Source organism: Limanda limanda, chromosome 20, assembly GCF_963576545.1.
Source record: "Limanda limanda chromosome 20, fLimLim1.1, whole genome shotgun sequence".
NCBI classification, from domain to species: domain Eukaryota; kingdom Metazoa; phylum Chordata; class Actinopteri; order Pleuronectiformes; family Pleuronectidae; genus Limanda; species Limanda limanda.
The window spans coordinates 21,973,005-21,992,232 of record NC_083655.1 but is presented as its reverse complement, the minus strand read 5'-3'; the positions used below and the strand labels follow the sequence as shown (position 1 = coordinate 21,992,232).

The window sequence follows — 19,228 nt, the reverse complement described above, 5'->3', positions numbered from 1 at the left end:
GAGTTGGCTTGGGAACCAGCATTTATCGATGTTGTAACTCCAAGTCCTGACAGAATATATGAAGTCACAGTTTCTGTAAACTCATCCAGAATGTTAGTAGCACACCTAAAAAACATCCTAGTCCGTACAGTCCAAACATTAGATAGTGGTCTAGGATTTTTCTAGCTAGTGTATAGTAACAACTAGGATTAGAAACCTCTAATTGCCACCAATGTGTAGCTGAGAAAACCAATGTGGCCATAGCTATCTTGCTTGTTTTAATTCAAGGGGACCGTTAGGCCTTTGAAACTGCAACTCTGGCTTTTAACATGACATAAGAACTGGAATTAATTTCAGCATTTAATTTAATTACCTGTCTTCTAAAGCAACAAGCTTTTCATTTGTATCAAACTTTAGTGTTTATCATTTGTCCTGCTTTCATTTCTAGGCTGTGGTGATACCCTGACCAGTCCCTCAGGCACCATTACAAGCCCTGGCCACCCCACCAACTACCCCCACGGTGCCAACTGTACCTGGTACATCAGTGTTTCTCCAGGCAACCTGGTTCGGCTGTCGTTTGAGTCCTTCAACTTGGAGTACCACAGTAACTGTAACTTTGATTACCTGGAGGTCTATGACAATGGCACTGTGCAGAGTGGAACCAAGATTGGCAGGTACAGTATATGGTGTACATATACTTAAAACCTGTGTGTGTGTAATTTTACATTGATAAAATTGCTTTTTTCCCCCTACACTTGATACCAAACGAAACCTAAATAATAAAATAGTTTTTTAGAAATCGCTTTAACCCTCAGACCCTTGCTTTACACCTGAATTTTGGCAGTTTTTTATACACTTTTTTGCTTTCTATCATATACTCTCAAGGTCAATCATATTGGATGGAAATAATCTATGACAGTGGTGTGCTGTGACTTTTAGGAAATTGGCCTAGACGGGTTGTAGCATTATTGTACCTACAAACAGCCTAAACTGCCCATACACTGTGTTGCTAGTTCAAAAATATACTAGAAGTCCAAAACAAGCTACTCTCTTCTCCACTGCAGAGGTGTTCGATTTTGTCAAGAGGGACGGTCATATCCACAAAACTGACTGAAACAATGCATCAGCTGGTAGTAAAAATAGCTTTCAGATATCATAGCCTACTGCCAACGTGTAAGTGGAGAGTACCTTATAAAATTAAGGCAAACAGGCAATATAAGATCAATTATGGGACGGAATATTGTTCTGAGATCAGATGGAAGGAGAGGTATCAGCTCTGTTTCGGTATTATTTAATTGATGACTATTTTTAGCTTTAACAGGTCAAGCACTTCTTGATTTGCTTGCCTTGACTACATGCCACTGATCTATGAACTGGCATCTTCGGTTCTCTCAAAAGATGGTTTATGGGAGTTTGAGCGTATTAGATGTATGCTTTGGAAAGCAAATTCTTGTCCCTGTCCCGTGCACTCTCTCTGAAGATTTCTTTAAGGACCTCTAATTGTTTTGCTGCACAAATCTTACCTACATCCCTGCTTCCCCCACAAAGAAAGGTGCCGCCTACACCATGTTTCATAGTACGTATGGCATTAGCTAAGTCATGAGTGAAGAGGAATTACACATATGGAACAGGAATTACACATTACACATTGGGGAAGCCTGTTTGGAAATGCCAACCCTCTGGTTAGAGGACAACCGCTCTATCCACTCAGCCACTGCCATCCAATTATGTTATATATGTTATTCATTTTATTCAATGTATATGAATTATTATTTATTTGCATTCAGATGTCTCACCGATTATTTACTGAATGACATTCTCCATTTGTTGTAATTGGTCAAAATCAACACCTGGGGTGCTTTGTTCATGCAGGTACTGTGGGCGTTCAGTGCCTCCTTCCATCACCAGTACTGACAGCCTGCTGACCCTGCTGTTTGTGACTGATTCAAGTCTAGGCACAGAGGGATTTTCTGCCAGCTATGTCTCCCTCAATGCTACCACAGGTACACAATAGACTGGACAAGCCCGTGCATTAAGAATAATTTATCAGCAGTTGTTCACATTTTATATTGAAAAATGCCTTTGAGGGGGGTATGACCTTATTTCATTGTATTTTGTGTACATATTCAAATGAATGTTGATGGGAGTGATCTTATTTTTTGACAGTGATGTCTAAACACGTTTGCCTGCGCTGTTGTTGAATTGAATGAAGGTTTAAAATGCAATTCTTTACAACTCAGAGTCAGCTTGTTGGTTTTTCTAACTTGGACAATGAAAATTGAACAAGAAAATCAAGAAACGGAAACAGAAAGCTTGTCTTCAAAGTAAAAGTTTTGGATTGTGATATACATTGGCTGCAGTGGTCAATTAAAGGAGAGGTAAACGAAATACATAAACAATTCTCCCAACCAGTGAATATAATAATTAATTTATAGTAATATTTCTGATACTTGATAAAGGCATTAAACAAAACATCTGATTGTGCTATGTTTGTGAGGAGGTTTCCATTCAAAAAAAATGTCACCCAAGACTAAAAAGGACAACTTGATTTTAAGTAATTTTTTCCAATATTTGCTGTACTGTAGAAATTACTGTGCCTCCATGATCACAAAATCTCTAAAATAACTAACATCTAAACCAAGGCAACTATTGAAGAGTAGCAAAAAGGTAAGTAATCTGGTTTTGGGGTTATGTTTCTGGCTGAAGTTTAAGAGGTTTTCCACGACACAAAAATTGGATGAAATTCTTTTTAATACTTTCCAAATAAATTTGCTATGAAGTAAAATTATACTTTTATCTAGAAAAAATGAAAATTCACTTAATGATTTTAATTTAAATTTTTAATATTCTCTCACATCAGATTGTAGTGACACCTTCACCACAACTACAGGGTCCTTCAGTTCACCCAATTACCCTAACTACTACCCCAACAACAGAGACTGCATCTTCAAGATCACTGTGCAGGTCAACATGCAGATTTTGATGAACTTCACCAACTTTGAGTTGGAGGGTTCACCTCCTTCTTGTAGCTATGACTTTGTTGAGATCAGGTAAGGAAAGCATTTAAGTAGGAGAGTTTGACTGTAAATAGAGAAAAGGGGCCTATTTTCACGTGGCAACATTTTATCCTGAAGTCTGAAGTTTGCAAAGCAGAGTGATATATAAGCAGCCTGTACAAGGATTTAAATCTGTTATTCTTTATTCAATATTACGACTGATATTTATAACTGTCCTTTGCAGGGATGGTGGTTATGAGACATCCCCCTTAATTGGTAAGTTCTGTGCCAGTCAGAGTCCTCCAGTGCTGGTATCCCATAGCAACCGCCTTTGGATTAGATTCCATTCCGATTCCACTGTCACACGTGGTGGATTCATAGCCCACTGGGATGGCTCACAGACTGGTGAGTGTTAATACTGTTCTGATGTTAGACTTTACTCTTTGGACAGTTTAGGCTGAGGATGTATAGTATTGCAGTTTAATACAAATGCATCATTTGCCAAAAATAATTTAAAGTTAGGTTAAAAGAAAAAAAGTCTCTGAAAGACATGGAGTACACATTTTCACTTTAGATTATCAATTATATTTAAAAGAAACATGCACATTGTTGCAGAATAGATATCACAGACAAAAGAAGGAAATAATCTTCATATGTAGTATTTTATTATGTTTTTTTAAACTGCTTACTGTCAAATTCCGAATTAAAGCCTCCTATTTTTTTTAAAAATGGAGTGATGTTCAGCCTATATTATGTTGAAGTTGTTTTTTTCTTTGTATCTTTAGCACAATGTCCACTCTCTGCTTACTTAAATAAAACATACTACTTATTTTACATATATTTAAATTGAGCTATAACATGTCCATTTATTCCTTCATCCCTGATGGAGAATGATACAAGCATCTCTTGTAGCACAACACTAGAAGAGCATCATCCTTTGAAACGTAACACACCATAGCGTTCTGTTTCTTTTATATATGATCATGGAAACATTTGTTATGCCTCCGTTCTCTGAATGAGGAAGAGGAGCTAACATTAACCCGGTAAAGGGAACTGTAAATATACAAAAACACACACATACACACACACACACACACACACACACACACACACACACACACACACACACACACACACACACACTCACCTACCTTACAATTTGACGTCCCTTTTTTCCAAGGCTGTGGAGGGACATTGGCAACTGCATCTGGGGCATTTTCCTCCCCTAACTACCCCCTGGCCTATCACCCTAATGCTGAGTGCTACTGGAACATCAGAACGAGCCAAGGCAGCCAGCTCCTTCTCTCTTTTTCCGAATTCCACCTGGAGTCCAGCTCCAGCTGCTCTTTCGATTACCTTGCTGTGAGTGCCTTACCTCAAAATGTGTGTGTGCATTATAGTTTCAGGCTTAGCCCTTACCTTTATCAGTTTGAATACTCAAGAGAATGTAAGGATACCTGCTGAAACGCACAAGGAGAATTTTAAGTTTTTACCACTAGTCGTAATACGTAATATATTGTTGGCAGAACATATTTATTTAAATATTTATTAGAATAATTAATAATACATATGTAAATAATTATGATAAATATAAGTAAATAATATGATTTATTAATACATATGAATTCATTTCAAAATGTAGGAAAGATAGACATTTGAGCTACTACAGGCTTCAGCATAAGGCCTATTACTTGTACACAATGCTTTTGAAGAGCGGCCCATGTTTTGTTAGGATTTGTTAGGAGGCTTATTTTGAGGCCTGTACACACACACACATCGGTGATCCACAGTCATTTGAGTTTAACTTGGTTTAAAGTTGGTCACGATATAGTGCAAAGAAATACAATTTATAGTTTGACTGTCTTTGTCCCAGTAGTGCAGTTGCAGTAATATTAGGATTAACATTATTTTGAGGGCCACAAATTTATATATTTTATAACTTCTAATTAGTACACTGTTCACACCAAAAAACTCAACCTTATAGCCAACAAATCACAAGATAGCAGCTGCTATTATTATGCCAAACACAGACGTATAAATATTAGTTGGTTTTATGATGAAGTAAATGTCTCACAGCAGAAGAGAACCGATACAATAAGGACATGTTGCACAAGCAGCACCAAGCACAAGCCAAGTGTCTTTGCTATAGTTTCAGACCAATACAGTCAAATGCTTCATCTAGATCCTACATTGTTTTAATAAAATATACTCTTGTGCCTTCTCCGAGTTCTCATTTGTGAGTTAGTCTTAAAACGAGGTGTGGTTATCAAGATGGTAATGCATCTGGTTAATTAACAATAAAAAATAAATTTGGACACATCCTAAATACACATGTGCTGTAGACCATCAGCCTAGTTTGGTAAAGTAGAGCTCACATTGACAGATCTCAAATTAACAAAGAGTTGTATGTGTATGTCTGTGTGTGTTCAGGTATATGATGGTAACAACAGCAATGCTCTAGAGCTTGCCAAGTTGTGTGGCAATCAGCTGCCCAGCATCATCAACTCTTCGACAAATCAGCTTTTCATCAAACTACGCACTGACAGCAGCATCAGCAGTGGAGGCTTCCTTGCATCCTACACCTCTAGTATGAAAACACACTCGCACACAGGCTGGCAGGATACTGCTAAATGTCTAAACATGCAATACTGTTAAACTTTGGAAGTTTTGCTTCATAAGCTTCGTAGTTGCTGAACTACGTTGAATAAGAATGTTTTTGTACCATTTAGCTATGTAGAGGAAGGTAGAGTAACTAAAGTTTGCACTCAAGGAAAAGTACTGTAACTCGATGACATGCAGGAAACATTATTGGCTTTTGAAATAATGTTCTGCGTTAATGATACACTTTAAAACTAGTTTGCAATACAGATGTGAAATGACTTCGTCCATGTTGATCAAGGTTGGTGCAACTGAATATACCTGAGACAGCAACATAAATAAGTCCAAGATCATACCTGTGTAAGAAAACAACAAAAACCTGGTTCAAATGAAATGCATTGGATTACATTGTGTCCTACTATTGTATGATTGTGTTTGTTTTCAGAATGCCGTAGCATGCTAATTTCAGGCCAACATGCAGGAGTGGTGGAGTCACTAAACTTTCCCAACAACTACCCACCCAACTCTCAGTGCAGCTGGACCATCCAGGCCAGCATTGGAAACACCATTAACTACACCTTTACTTCCTTTCAACTGGAGGCCTCTGACATTTGCAACTTTGACTACATCAAGGTACACATATGCATGCCATTACCAAACCATACTATCCTCATATATATATATATATATATATATATATATACACACATATCTACACCCTACCCCTTTCTTTTATCCCATTTCCAACAATCTTTGGAAGCTTCCCCTGCTCTGGAGAATCATTTCTACAACATCATTAACAAACAGCCCAGAAATCAGAGTATAGCTAATAATTTCTTCCCTACAATTAGACAACCCATAGCTACAGTCTCAAAAAGGCCAAAATGGAACATTTTATTTAATTTATTTTACTCAGTAGTTTTTACGATTCATTATTACAATGAAATATGATACACATTTATCTCTTCAGTGATTTTAGTCTATCTTTTAGCCTAACCTAAAAATGTTGCGAGACAACACCTACATAAGCCTTTTTTTTTTAATTAAAAAAAGAAAGAAAACGCACCTACCCGTCTACTTTTATGCTTCTAAGCAAGTCTTGCACAGAACAATGTGGTGTCTGATGTTGATGTAGCAATGGGCTGAAACAACCGAAGCTGCCAAAACGGTCAAAGTAGCCTCTATATATATATATATATGTGTCTATGGTCTATTGTATTTGAATGATATCACACATTTAAAATCAGATATGTTTCCAAATACACAACCATAATATTTTGCTCTGTGCTGATGGTTATCTCTATGTATTGATGTAGTTGCATGTTCAGTCCATCTAAATCAATCTTTCCTTTCTAGACTTAAAATCTTCACTTTTCAAAGTCCACAATTTTATATGGTCATAGTAATATGTGCGGCTTTGTGTAATATTCTCCACTCATACTTCCTCAAAATATTTACTGCCCTAGCTCTATGATGGATCTGACGAGAATGCTCCTCTTATTGGTACATTCTGTGGATACCGCCCTCCCACCGCCAACAGCACCTCAAGCTCAGCCATCACAATGGTGTTCAGAACAGACTCCACTGTGTCCATGTCTGGCTTCCAGATGATGTGGTACCAGAATGGTAAGTGAGCCAGACCACATCAATAAGACACTACATGCAGAGATCTATACGATTCAAAATATACAACAAAAGGATTAAATATGATACACTGCAAGTAACAAACCTCAGAGAGGAGCATCCTATCGACACTATGTGGCCAACCACATTCCCTACTTTCATCCCCTCTGCATATTTTGCATTCCTGTCATGAGGCATTGACAGTTTGGGAAACAGGAGAGTAAATTTGTTTCTCCTCTGACTTTGTAACAGTCTGGTGCCGGTCCAACAAAATTTGAATTAGCGGATCTAGCTTACTCCAGTGACATTATCCTGGCCGAGACAGCTTTTCCCCAATTAGACACAGAGACAGAGTATGGAACCGATACCTTCTGACCTCAGATGGTTGTAGCAAGAATTACCAGACTAAAGACTTTGTTTAAAGGCTACCTTCAGCCATTGATGGCACTGGCTTGTAAAAATGTGTCATTGCTTATTTTATTTCTCGAGTATTATAGTCAGAATTGGGATAAATTATTCATCTTTGTGCCCACTTCCAACTGGTTGACGAGCACTTGAATGATACCGATACATATAACCAAATATAAATGGTTTGTAGTATTTCAGAATGGTTTACATGGTGGGTCCTCATCGAATAAAGTGAAAAATTATTACACTGCCTTTTGAACTTATCTTTGTCATTGTATGTACTAGAAGAGTAAGAATGCACTAGACCCTCCTCTGCAGCTCTCTTCCCACTTGGGTGCCTGGTTAGTCACCCAAATATCAAATAGACACAGGCAAGTAAAAAGTAATGTAAAAGGAAGTTATGTCAGTGGCCCAAGGAAAATGTAGAACACAGAGCTTCTATGCAATGGCAACAATGCAGAGCCCCTAAGAGTTAAAATAGAATCCTCTTTTTGTCACGGTTTTGTATTTTCTATTGTTTAGGTTCTCCCTCTGTTTGAAGTGTTTTCTGTTTATTTAGTAAATCTCTGTTGTGTATGTTTGAGTTGTTTCATGTTTTCACACTCTGTGTTTCTGTCTCTGTTTTCGGCAGTAAATAGTCTCTGTTCCTTGTGTGTTTTCTGTCTTCACTTCCTGTCGGTGATTGTCTGCGCCAGTGCTCATGTGTTGCACCTGTGTCTAATTGGCCCTGCCTTCCCTGTGTCTGTAGTCTCTGTGCTCCCCTTTGTCCTCGTCGGTTCGTTGTCGAAGTGTTTATCGTGATCTCCTGTGCTTTTGGTTTTGCCTTGGCTACTGAGCTCCCGTCCTTTGCATCTTTGTCTAAGCCTCCAGTGTTTTCTCCTGTGTGCTTTTGGTTGTTTTTTCCTGTTAAATACCTATTAAACCTATTAAAAGGACACCTTTTGTTTAAAACTCTGCACCCTGGGTCCATCTGCCTCACCACTTCCCTGACACTTTTAGTTTAATGGAATCTTCACCCATGCAATTGTTAGAATTTAAGGTCAAACAGTTGTATGACCTCTGTTGCTTGTTCCTGTATAACAGTAGTTGTTGAGCCTGGATCATCACTGTATTAAAGATATGGACACATTGACACTTTTGTGCCCTCTGACCTGCAGGTTGTGGTGGAGAGCTCTCTGGTCCCAGTGGCTCCTTTAACAGCCCAGACTTCCCCAACCGGTATCCAGAAAACAGAGAATGTATCTGGTATATCAACACATCACCTGGCAGCAGCATAACCCTCACCATCCATGAGTTTGATGTGGAGTTCCACCAAGACTGCAGCTACGATGTGCTGGAAGTAAGATTCAAGATTCAAGAGTTTGTCATGTGCACACCAATTACGTTTAGAAGTCGCTGGCAATGAAATGCTTGGGACACAGGCTCTCTTTTAGCAATGCTCAAAATATGACACAAGCAAAAAAAAAAACCTGAATACAAATAAATATAGAATGTGGACCTGTCTCACTCTAAGTTTTAGCTCTGGTTCTAGTGTACCCTAAATAGTTCATCAAAACTGTTAAAATCTTCAACTTTTCTTGAATTGAGTGACACGTAGTGATTAATGTAGTGAAGGAGTGATTGTTAATATTAACAAACTTTAATCTATATCATAGGTACAACTTAAACCAGCCTAGTGCCATTCCTGTAATCCCTACATGTTGTTCAAGTCTCTGTAACAGAATCTTATGATCTATGGTTTCAAATGCGGCTCTAAGATCCAGCAAGACAAGTATGGACACAAGTCCATTATCTGATGCCACTAAAAGGTCATTAGTTACAATTGTTAAACACAGCAACACAATAAATATGTCATGGATTGCTTTTTAAACACTATTGCAGTTGTGGCCCTTTGACCTTCATCTGTGACATTCTCTCAGGTGTATGGAGGCCCCGACCTGTCAGCCCCTCAGCTATCCAAACTCTGCAGCACCACATCTAGCCCAATACAAGTCTCTAGCACTGGTAACCTGCTCACAGTGCGCTTCATGTCTGATGCCTATGTCAGTGGTCGAGGTTTTAATGCAAGCTGGGCTGAAGTCCCAGGAGGTAGGTGGAAATTATTGTCCGTCTGTGCCACACAATACTACACATTATAGTAGGAGGTAAAGTATTTGGAGGGCAGAGTGGTGAACATTTCGTTTTTACAAGTAAAACCTTCATAAGTTTCCTTGGGGAGGCATGCAAACTAAAAAGTGCCAAATTGTGTTGTTAGAAAAAGTTAACACTGCAAACTACAAAACAAGTAATAGAAAAAGTAAAAATGCTTTAAAAAGCAATGTAAACCAACATAAAATGGTATGTTAACATTTCATCAAATTTGTCTTCATATACCCAGTACTCAAATGACCTCATTTTAATTTATTTTTACACCCATCTAAGACTATAAACATTTCCCCTCATCACTGGAATGGGGTTAAAAGGGACCTTTAAGACCATAAACTATTGGAATGTACATACGGGTATGTTAGTGTTGAAAGACAGAATAAGGGGCTGCTCAGACAGGGGCGTTTCTAGGATTGAAAGAAAGGGGGGGCTTAGCCCCTAAGGATGCTGAATGTTTGCGCCTGCAGCGCGCGCCAATTTTTTTGGGCTCATTTGGGGCTGCGGATATCCATTGTTTCAGATAGTTCATAGATTGGTTCAATCAGAAAGAGTGTGATTTTTCTCTGTATCTTTGCTTGCATTCATTCAGTATAAGATAACAGATGAGACAGAATTTCAGGGTCATTGTGAAATTTGACAACACAAATATGAACTTTTCTCAAATAGAGAGAAATAATTTTCCTGCTTGTAAAGGAAAGACGGATATACTAGTTTTCACATTCTGTAACTACCTGTACTTACAATTTCACTCCGTGCATCATTAACTATGAGCTAAACCCCTTGGCTGTAATCCTGCTGTCTTGATGAGAGACGATACTTGGCAGGGTGAGAAAGCCAGCGCAGCAGCGATGCAAACTCCCCAAGGTCCTAGTGCCCGGTCTTTTATTGTTAAGTATGATGAGAGGCTATTGGATTGTAATTTGAAGGGGGAGAAAACATAAAAAACCAGAAACGCACTCACATATGTAGCATGTTAGAGTTATAAATAACTTGTCCATGTGTAAAACAATAGTTTAATTTTTTTTTTTAAATTAAAAAAAAAAAAAAATCCCAATAATTATTTGGGGGGGCTGAAGATCATTTTAGGGGGGCTTCAGCATGGACCTGGTATCCCAGGACCTCAAGGAATGGTGCAAAAACACACTAGATGGGAGTAATGCACTTTACGTTGGTTGCCACCCGCCAATAAACCGAACAGAGGGAGAAGAAACAAGACCAGTCCCTCCAGTCAACTGAAGGATAATTAATCAAAACTAGCCACAGGATGTTTCCAAATCCTCATATCATGGGTATGGAGACAAAAAAACTGGCACTGCACAGATTTTTCACAGGTATTCGAGTTGAATGAATTATTTTTGTTGAAGAGCAGCACACACTGTAAGATGAGAGGAGTCGAACCTGTTAACATGAACCAGCTGCAAAGTTACTTTGTTGAAGAACAGTGGCAAGAAAAATGGGAAATAGTTTATCCTACAGCCCACAGCTGCACCATGATAGGAAGGTTGGTTTGTATTGTACTGGAGGTTCCTGTGTCCTCCCTCCACACTCCTGCTGACCTTGACTCACTTCAACGAATAAACACCAACACTCATCACAAGCTATTAGGACCTTATCAGTACATGAAGTTTACATAGTGTTTGTGTGAGTTTACAAGGCTGCATTTAAACATAATGAAAAATGAGTCCTCAACATTTTGTGCGCGATCTGTACAACACTTGAAATGTGACACGTACAGCCAGGACTAAAGTGACCGGGGAGATCCGGATTCGTGATCCGGATTCATGATCCGGATTCATGATCCGACAACATCGATTAATAACAAAAAGCCTGATTGTAGCTTTGTCATCTCTATCATAACCATTCCAATCAAATAATTTGAAAAAATTAACTATGAACATGAACAAGTACATTTTTAGTAAATGTCGCTCTGGCCCCTTTAACACTGAGTCCTGTTGGTCACGTCACATGACGTCATAAACTCCGGAGGGCATCAAACAAACACTAAGTAAACTTCATGTACTGATCAGGTTCCAATAACAGTGTTTATTAGTTAAAGTGAGACCAGGTCATGAGGAGTGTATTGTGATACAATGTGACACGGATCTGACTGATCGCACACTTCATAACCTTTAATAAACTGTCTTTTAATACAGGTTGTGGGGGCCCAGTCACTGCTCCATCAGGGGAAATCCATTCGCCGTTGTATCCCAGCAGTTATCCCAATAATGTGGACTGTTCCTGGGTCATCAGTGTAGATTCCCACCATCGTGTTCTCTTCAATTTCTCCGACCTGGACATTGAACATCATAGCAACTGCTCCTGGGACTATGTGGTTGTGAGTAAATTATTTTGATTCTGTAGATGACAGCAACTGTTCGACCTTCTGGTCAAAGAAGGGGAATGTAGTATGTCTGGCAAAGTGTGTAATTTACAGAATGAACCGCCCTAAATATATAATATGATGATGGTCATTGCCAGGTTTCAGTAGATTAAGGCTTTTGTAATTTACAATATAATCTGTATGGATGGGACAGAGATGTGCCATCTTCTTCAAAAACATCCAACTAGTCATGTGTAAAGCAGGTGCTGAATCAGCAAAGCTCAATTGAGTTTGGAAAACAAACTACCATTTATATTTCGCTGTTAGATTTAGCTTTTTAAGCATCCTTATACTTTTCTGCACTTACATGGTCACCCCTTTACTTGTCAAACCAGTGCTATGACACTGGTTCAGGTGTCTCCCATTTCTCTTGATCATCTTTGAGATGTATCTACACCTTGTCTAGAGCCCATGTGTGGTCAATAAAATGCATATCAGAGCAAAACAAGTCTTGGGTTCAGAGATATTTTGAGGTATAGATCTGGGAAAGGTTATGAAAATCTCTGTTACACTAAAGGTGCATTTGAAACAATGTTTGGAATAACCATGAATCTTCTGAGAGCTGGTGGCCAAACTAAGCAATTGGGGGAGAAGGGTTGTGGTAAGAGAGGTAACCAAGAAACTGATGGTCACTTTGGCTAAGCTCCAGAGATTCTGTGGAGATTGGGAGAAATTTAAGGAATTCATTATTTATTTCAAACTGTATGTGGTGAAGAGTGACAATGTGTAGCAGTCCAAATATTTGCAGTGTCGACTGTTAATGCAGTGAATTTAAAGCCAGGTTTTCCAGAATCATATGTCTGTCCCTCTCTAGGTTCATGATGGTCCAACCATATCATCTCCTCTTCTTGCCCGTGTGTGTGGCACCAGTCTTCCTCCCTCCATTACCTCAACCCAGAATACTATTACTGTTCGCTTTCGGTCTGACTCCAGTCGCAGTCACCGTGGGTTTAGTGCTCACTTCTCCGAGGGTGAGTATTCTTTACATTCAGTTTCAATCACTTGAGCATGGGTGAAATTCCCCCCATCACTTCATTTTTTAATTCATCAGTCCTATATTCAGATTGTAAAAATTTCAAAACATCACCAGGCGTGTCTACAGTAATGTTAACGTTAGCGTACACAAAGCACACAACTGATCTCAAACAAGGTGTATTGATTACAATAAATATGAAAGAAATACGAGTTCACCTTATTTGCACTACACAAATATCCAGAGATCAACTTAGTTAACAAAGCTGAATAACCTACTGTGTATGTATTGTAACTAATAAACAATATTTTTACAATGAATTTGAAAGAAGAGAGAAGCCAAACTTAAATCTCAATTTGACATTCAAAATTTAACGAAATGCTGCACTCTTGATATTTTGTTTCTGCATTTACTCAGCATTGTAATGAGACATTAATCAGTTTACATAACAATATACTCACCATAATAAATTGTATTTTTTGAGACAGAGCAAACTCTTCTCAAATAATGAAAGACCAAGTATTTAGAAAACCGAAGTGTTTCTCTCATTCAGACCTTCTATGTGAATTCTCCCTCTGTAAGTCTGTTTCACTATAAAACATATAACCCACTGTAGGTGGGTCAAACTGTTTGAACTGTTCTGTTGGATGGCTGAGGGTTGGAGGAAGCTAACCATATCATTTTGTATGTTTTCAACAGCCTGTGGTTCAACAATAATTACAGACAATGAGGGTGGAGCCATTGCATCACCTCGGTACCCAGCACCATACCCAGCCAATCAGAACTGTAGCTGGATCATCAGAGCACAGGAACCATGTGAGCTGCTTTAATCAAGGTTGACAAAAACAAAACTATTGTTGTATAACCTATGTTACGCATTAAGTGTTTTTTCTTTCTGTGGCCAGTCAACCATGTGACCCTGTCATTTACGGATTTTGAGTTAGAAATGATATACTCCAACTGCTCCCATGATGCTGTGGAGATCCTGGATGGAGACAACTACCAGGCGCCATCTATAGGTATCTGTACTTTCAGTGGGTGTGTGTGTGCTTGTGTGTGTATGTGCATGTGTGCGCATTATGTAGTTGAATACAGCTTGTTCATATACATGAAAATCTCATAAAGGCATTTAAATATATAAACATTTTTGCCAGGGCGCTATTGTGGCCTTGAAATACCTCACCCGCTGACATCCTTCAGTAACTCCTTGGTGGTCAATTTCATCTCAGACCACTCCGTCTCCAGAAAAGGTTTCAGAGCCACCTACTCGGCTTCCACATCTAGTAAGAGATACCATGCTCGGTTCTAGAAAAATATGTTTATTTCTGAAAATTAAAAAAATCTCACTGTTCTCATGCAAATACACTGATATTGAAAGGATCTCCAGTAAACACTATTTTTACCTCTTCTGCTCAGGTTGTGGAGGAGATCTGGTGATGGAGAGTGGTGCATTTAACAGTCCCAACTATCCAGATGCTTATCCGCCTAATGTGGAATGTGTGTGGACCATCAAAAGCTCACCAGGAAACCGTCTTCAGCTCTCATTTATGTTAGTTTGAATGTGGAGGTTGATTCTTGATCTCAGGCGCATATCTCTGATTAAATATTATAAACTGTAGGTTACTTTAGTAGGAACATCTGTCAGATGGTGCCCTCCTTGACCTATCTCTGGGTAACTGACAGTCACCTGACATCTTCTCCGTATGAAGGAGACAGGTTTTAGTCTGCTCACAGAGAGCTGATGCTGTCTGTTTATTTAGTTCAGATTCTACACTCAAGACACATCTGCACTTTGAAAGCGGCAAACAGAGTCCTCTTATTTCTGGTTGTTACTTCTGGGCTATGTTAGGGCTACCCTGTTCAGCGAGAGCTTTCGGTATACAATACAGCATCTGTTATGCTGTATTGTGGTCTCTATATATATAATAGGTATATAGTTAAAAATGATCTCAAACAGATAAAGCAGGAAATCGTCAAGATTGATTGGCTTGATCAGATTCAAATCAAATAATTTTTCAAAACTTTTGGCTATCCATTTTGTCCGTAACATTTCTGTTGGGTGAGTAATTGTGCTTGGTTTTGCACATTTTCACCCCACTTTAGTTTTGTATTTTCAGAAACCATCAGTTCTTACTGTCCAAATGATTTCTGGGTCGGGGAGTAGTGAGGGTTACATAAATGTCTGTTGTCATCAGGGTTACGACACTGGGTAAGATGTGTATAATATGTAGAGGCTTGTGTGATGCAATCGCCAAGTTGATAATACTGGTCACTATTAACTCGGCAAAGATACAGTATATTTTTTTGACATAAACAGTATGCTGGGCAGTATCAGCTATCGATTGTTCAGCATTTTCCAATGTCACATTACAGAATTCTAAATAGTTTCTGACCAATAGTTTTATTGACTCAAAAAATCCAGCTTAGGTCAGATACTAATTATTTAACTAGTTTTTTGATGGCATATTCTTGATATGTAAAAGGCAATTTGAGTGTTTTAATTAGTGATTGACCTCATAAACCTAGGCAGAGACATTGAAAATAAACTGAGCTGCATAGTGATTGTTGGCAGTGGCTGATGTTTTGCTTTTAAAAGATACTTCACCACTGAATACCACTAACAATCTTTCTTTGTGTTCAGTATCTTTCACCTGCAGGGAGACTCTGACTGTAACAATGACTATCTAGAAATAAGAGAGGGCAACTCCACTGGATCTGTGGTTGGTCGCTTCTGTGGGAACTCGCTCCCTTCCAACTACACCTCTGTGATTGGACACATCCTGTGGGTTAAGTTTGTCTCAGATGCGTCAATTAGTGGAGAAGGATTCAGAGCGACCTTCTCACACTGTAAGTGTAAACACCATTCATGATCTTGTCTAAATTCAAACTCCTGAGCCACAGCCGCCCCGTCATACCATGCCACCAACACATGTTGGTGTGTATGGTCGGCTGATCCCGATCCGGGTTCCAAGAGTCCTTGGAAATACAGTGAACCACAAATTGCCTTTGATGGCTGTGCCGGCAGTGTGTGAGTGATTTTTGATTGAAGTGCTGCACATAGATGCGCTCTATGAATGTGTCTATGTGAATCGATGTATGGGAACATTTTACTGTGATCTGCTATGAATAGGGATCAAGACTAGAAAAGTGCAATATAGTTATAGACTATTTACCATTTAAATGTTCCATTCCATCTTCCTAATTCTCCCTCTATCCTTTTTCTCATTGTCATTACTCATCTTAATGAAGTAACAGCAAGATTTTTTGTAAGATGTCTGTTTATTCAGTTATTAAATCTGATCAATAAATAGAAAACTTGGTAGATCAAATTTAATTAGAGAGGTAATAAGAAATCTAACTCTTGACTTCCTCACTGTTTCTCAGTGTATGGTAATGATCTGATGGGAGAGTTTGGTCAGATAGCATCCCCACTGTATCCCAGAACATACCCAAATAATGCAGACTACTACTGGACCATAACTGTAGAGGGAGACAGCTACATTCAGATCCGTTTCTTGGACATGGACATTGAGGACCAGTATGAATGCTACTACGACCACCTCAAGGTAAGATTCTACATGCTGTGAAATCGCATTGTAACCTTGATTTAACATATTTAATTCACAGTCAGAATGATGTTTGTGCCACTGTGTCTCAGGGGTATTAATTGTTTCATGTGTGAGACATTGTGCATTGCAGGTGCTGTCTCACTCAATGCAATCTAACTTTTATATCAACTGTTTGTACCAGGAAAGACTATTCCTTTGAGCACAAGTGATTTTGCTGTACATTGAGAACATTTTAGTTAACAAGCTGATAAATTAAAGATTAAATGAAATCTACATAAAATTCTATAAAAGTGGTCAGCCTTCAATATACATTAATATAGACTACACATATATCATATTCTTCACCTGTTAATTGTAGGACATTGTGCAACAGGATCACTTAAACTGTTTGTCCTGTAAACAGTGTTGACAGTCAAGTGTACATTAGTTTGCATAATGTATCAGAGAGAGAACAGAGCCCCGATGACAGCTCAAAGAGGTGTCCATAGATTTGATACTTTATCTATTCTGCCCTCAATCCTTGGTTGTTCCCAGATCTTTGATGGCTCCAGTGTTCATTACTATCCGATCGGAACATTCTGTGGTCTGGATTTGCCCCTGGTCGTGAGGAGTTCTGGCAGCACTGTCACCCTGCAGTTCAAATCAGATTCAGTGATTGGAGGACGAGGCTTCCTTGTTGAATGGAGTGCAGTCCAGGACTCTGGACCACCACCCACTATTTCACCAGGTAAAACACAATGTTCTTTCTGGGCATGCCATTATTCAACTTGTGTTAGCCTACATTCAAAAATGATTCCTACAACTAAACAAATTAGTTGTGAGCCTCATATTGTGCCCTTCAGAATTCATGCGCATTTCTGTGAATGTCTGCATCTGTGTGGACAGCCTGCAAAAGTATACTGCTTCGCACCATTAACCATGGACATTCCTGTTTTCACACTGAATATGAGGCCCCAATAAGAGTAATCAATTGTCATAAAGCTACTATGAGTCATTAAAGTGTATTTCAGGAAAATAGAGCTCTTGCTGTGAATGCTTTAGAGCAGAGGTCATAAATGTATAAATGTAAATGTACTTAAATACACATTAACATGAATCCAACATATTGTAGCGAACGGATAAATGGAGGCCGAAGACGTTATCTTTCAGTCAGCAATGCACACACTGCAGCTCCTATACCTTGCCAATGTTGAACATAAAACATGAATATATGAACCTGGGTATTATTTGAATAGCTTAGTATTGAATGCACAATAACGGGGTAGCTATGGACATGGCACTAGGCCCAGTTTAATATAAAACACAATTTTATACAATATATATAGCAGGGGATCCCTGCTCCATCTCCATCAGTTTGGGGATCCTTGGCCTAGACCCCTGCTTTAGAGTGTAAGTTATAATCTGTGTGCATATCATCCAGCCTTCCAAGAAATGTTTGTTTATTCATCATTTGAAGTAGCTGACTTAGTAGTTGTGTAACATGCATTTGTTTTAGATATTCCCACAACACTTTGTTAAAACCAAAAGAGAAGTTAAACAGCCAATCTTTCTGGGAGAATATTTTTTTTTTTTTTTTTTTAATATTTTTATTAAGAGGTTAGGCACAGTAGGTCAGAAATCAATATCAAATTTACATTGGGTATCACAAAATCTCAGCACGACAATCAGCAATACACAGAGACATTAACACCACAAAAACACTGCGCATCTTGATGGATCAGGAATAGTATATACAGTCTTCCTCCTAGAATGTTTTTCTTATTTTATGGACCACATGAACGTGGTCCAGTGAACAACACATTACACAACTCAATGAATGTCTGGGAGAATATTAATAACAATCTGTGTATGCCCATTAAGAAATAAGGTGTTGAGTAAAAATCCCCTAAAACTATGCAATGTTTGAAAACACTGCCCTAAAACCTTAGAAGACCTGACAGAACTGCCAGTGTTTACAAAAACAGCCTCTGAAGCAGAAGGAAACTTAATGGATATAAACATTTTTTTTGAAAGGTGGCAAACTTGTTGAGATCACCCCTTCCTCCTCCTCCTTATACGAACATCTCTTACTGACTGAACCTTGGTCAGAGGGTCAGCAGCATCATCTGCAATTTTTGTACATTAGTTGACTACTGCTATTTATTTGACTATTAAACATTATTGAGTAGAGTAGTTTCCTCTGCTAATTGAGTGAAGTGTTGACGTTTGAAGGGGGGTGACACTTATTAACTGAAAATTAAAATTAATGTAGTTGTTAAAAGAAATTAACTTTTCACTCCATAGTTAAGGTTTAATAAGTCAGTGTTGCATGTGTTTCATCTTAGTGAACCATTTGTGTGTGTGTTTCTGTTTGTCAGGTTCATGTGGTGGAATGCTAATAGCAGGAGAGACTCCTGGCTTCTTCTATTCTCCTGGTTGGCCTGAAGACTACTCACTTAACCAGGAGTGTACCTGGTTGATTCGTTCTCCAGACTCGATTGTAGAGTTTAACATCTTGTCCCTGGACATGGAGGACTACCCCAGTTGCTTTTTTGACAGCCTGGTTATTAGAGATGGT

General features: G+C 38.7%; 1 protein-coding gene across 1 annotated transcript in view; it reads left to right on the top strand.

Moving 5' to 3' along the window:
* The window catches only part of cubn (cubilin (intrinsic factor-cobalamin receptor)), a 78,156-nt gene that overhangs the window by 28,242 nt on the left and 30,686 nt on the right, over positions 1-19,228 (top strand). The window contains exons 21-40 of the mRNA XM_061094226.1: positions 428-653; positions 1,852-1,982; positions 2,840-3,029; positions 3,220-3,380; positions 4,156-4,337; positions 5,406-5,562; positions 6,019-6,206; positions 7,040-7,199; positions 8,762-8,943; positions 9,524-9,692; positions 11,903-12,084; positions 12,944-13,100; positions 13,802-13,918; positions 14,008-14,121; positions 14,257-14,385; positions 14,519-14,651; positions 15,744-15,949; positions 16,487-16,668; positions 17,206-17,398; positions 19,029-19,226. Coding sequence (XP_060950209.1) covers positions 428-653; positions 1,852-1,982; positions 2,840-3,029; positions 3,220-3,380; positions 4,156-4,337; positions 5,406-5,562; positions 6,019-6,206; positions 7,040-7,199; positions 8,762-8,943; positions 9,524-9,692; positions 11,903-12,084; positions 12,944-13,100; positions 13,802-13,918; positions 14,008-14,121; positions 14,257-14,385; positions 14,519-14,651; positions 15,744-15,949; positions 16,487-16,668; positions 17,206-17,398; positions 19,029-19,226 — 3,357 coding nt within the window. The remainder of the gene's footprint in view (positions 1-427; positions 654-1,851; positions 1,983-2,839; positions 3,030-3,219; positions 3,381-4,155; positions 4,338-5,405; positions 5,563-6,018; positions 6,207-7,039; positions 7,200-8,761; positions 8,944-9,523; positions 9,693-11,902; positions 12,085-12,943; positions 13,101-13,801; positions 13,919-14,007; positions 14,122-14,256; positions 14,386-14,518; positions 14,652-15,743; positions 15,950-16,486; positions 16,669-17,205; positions 17,399-19,028; positions 19,227-19,228) is intronic.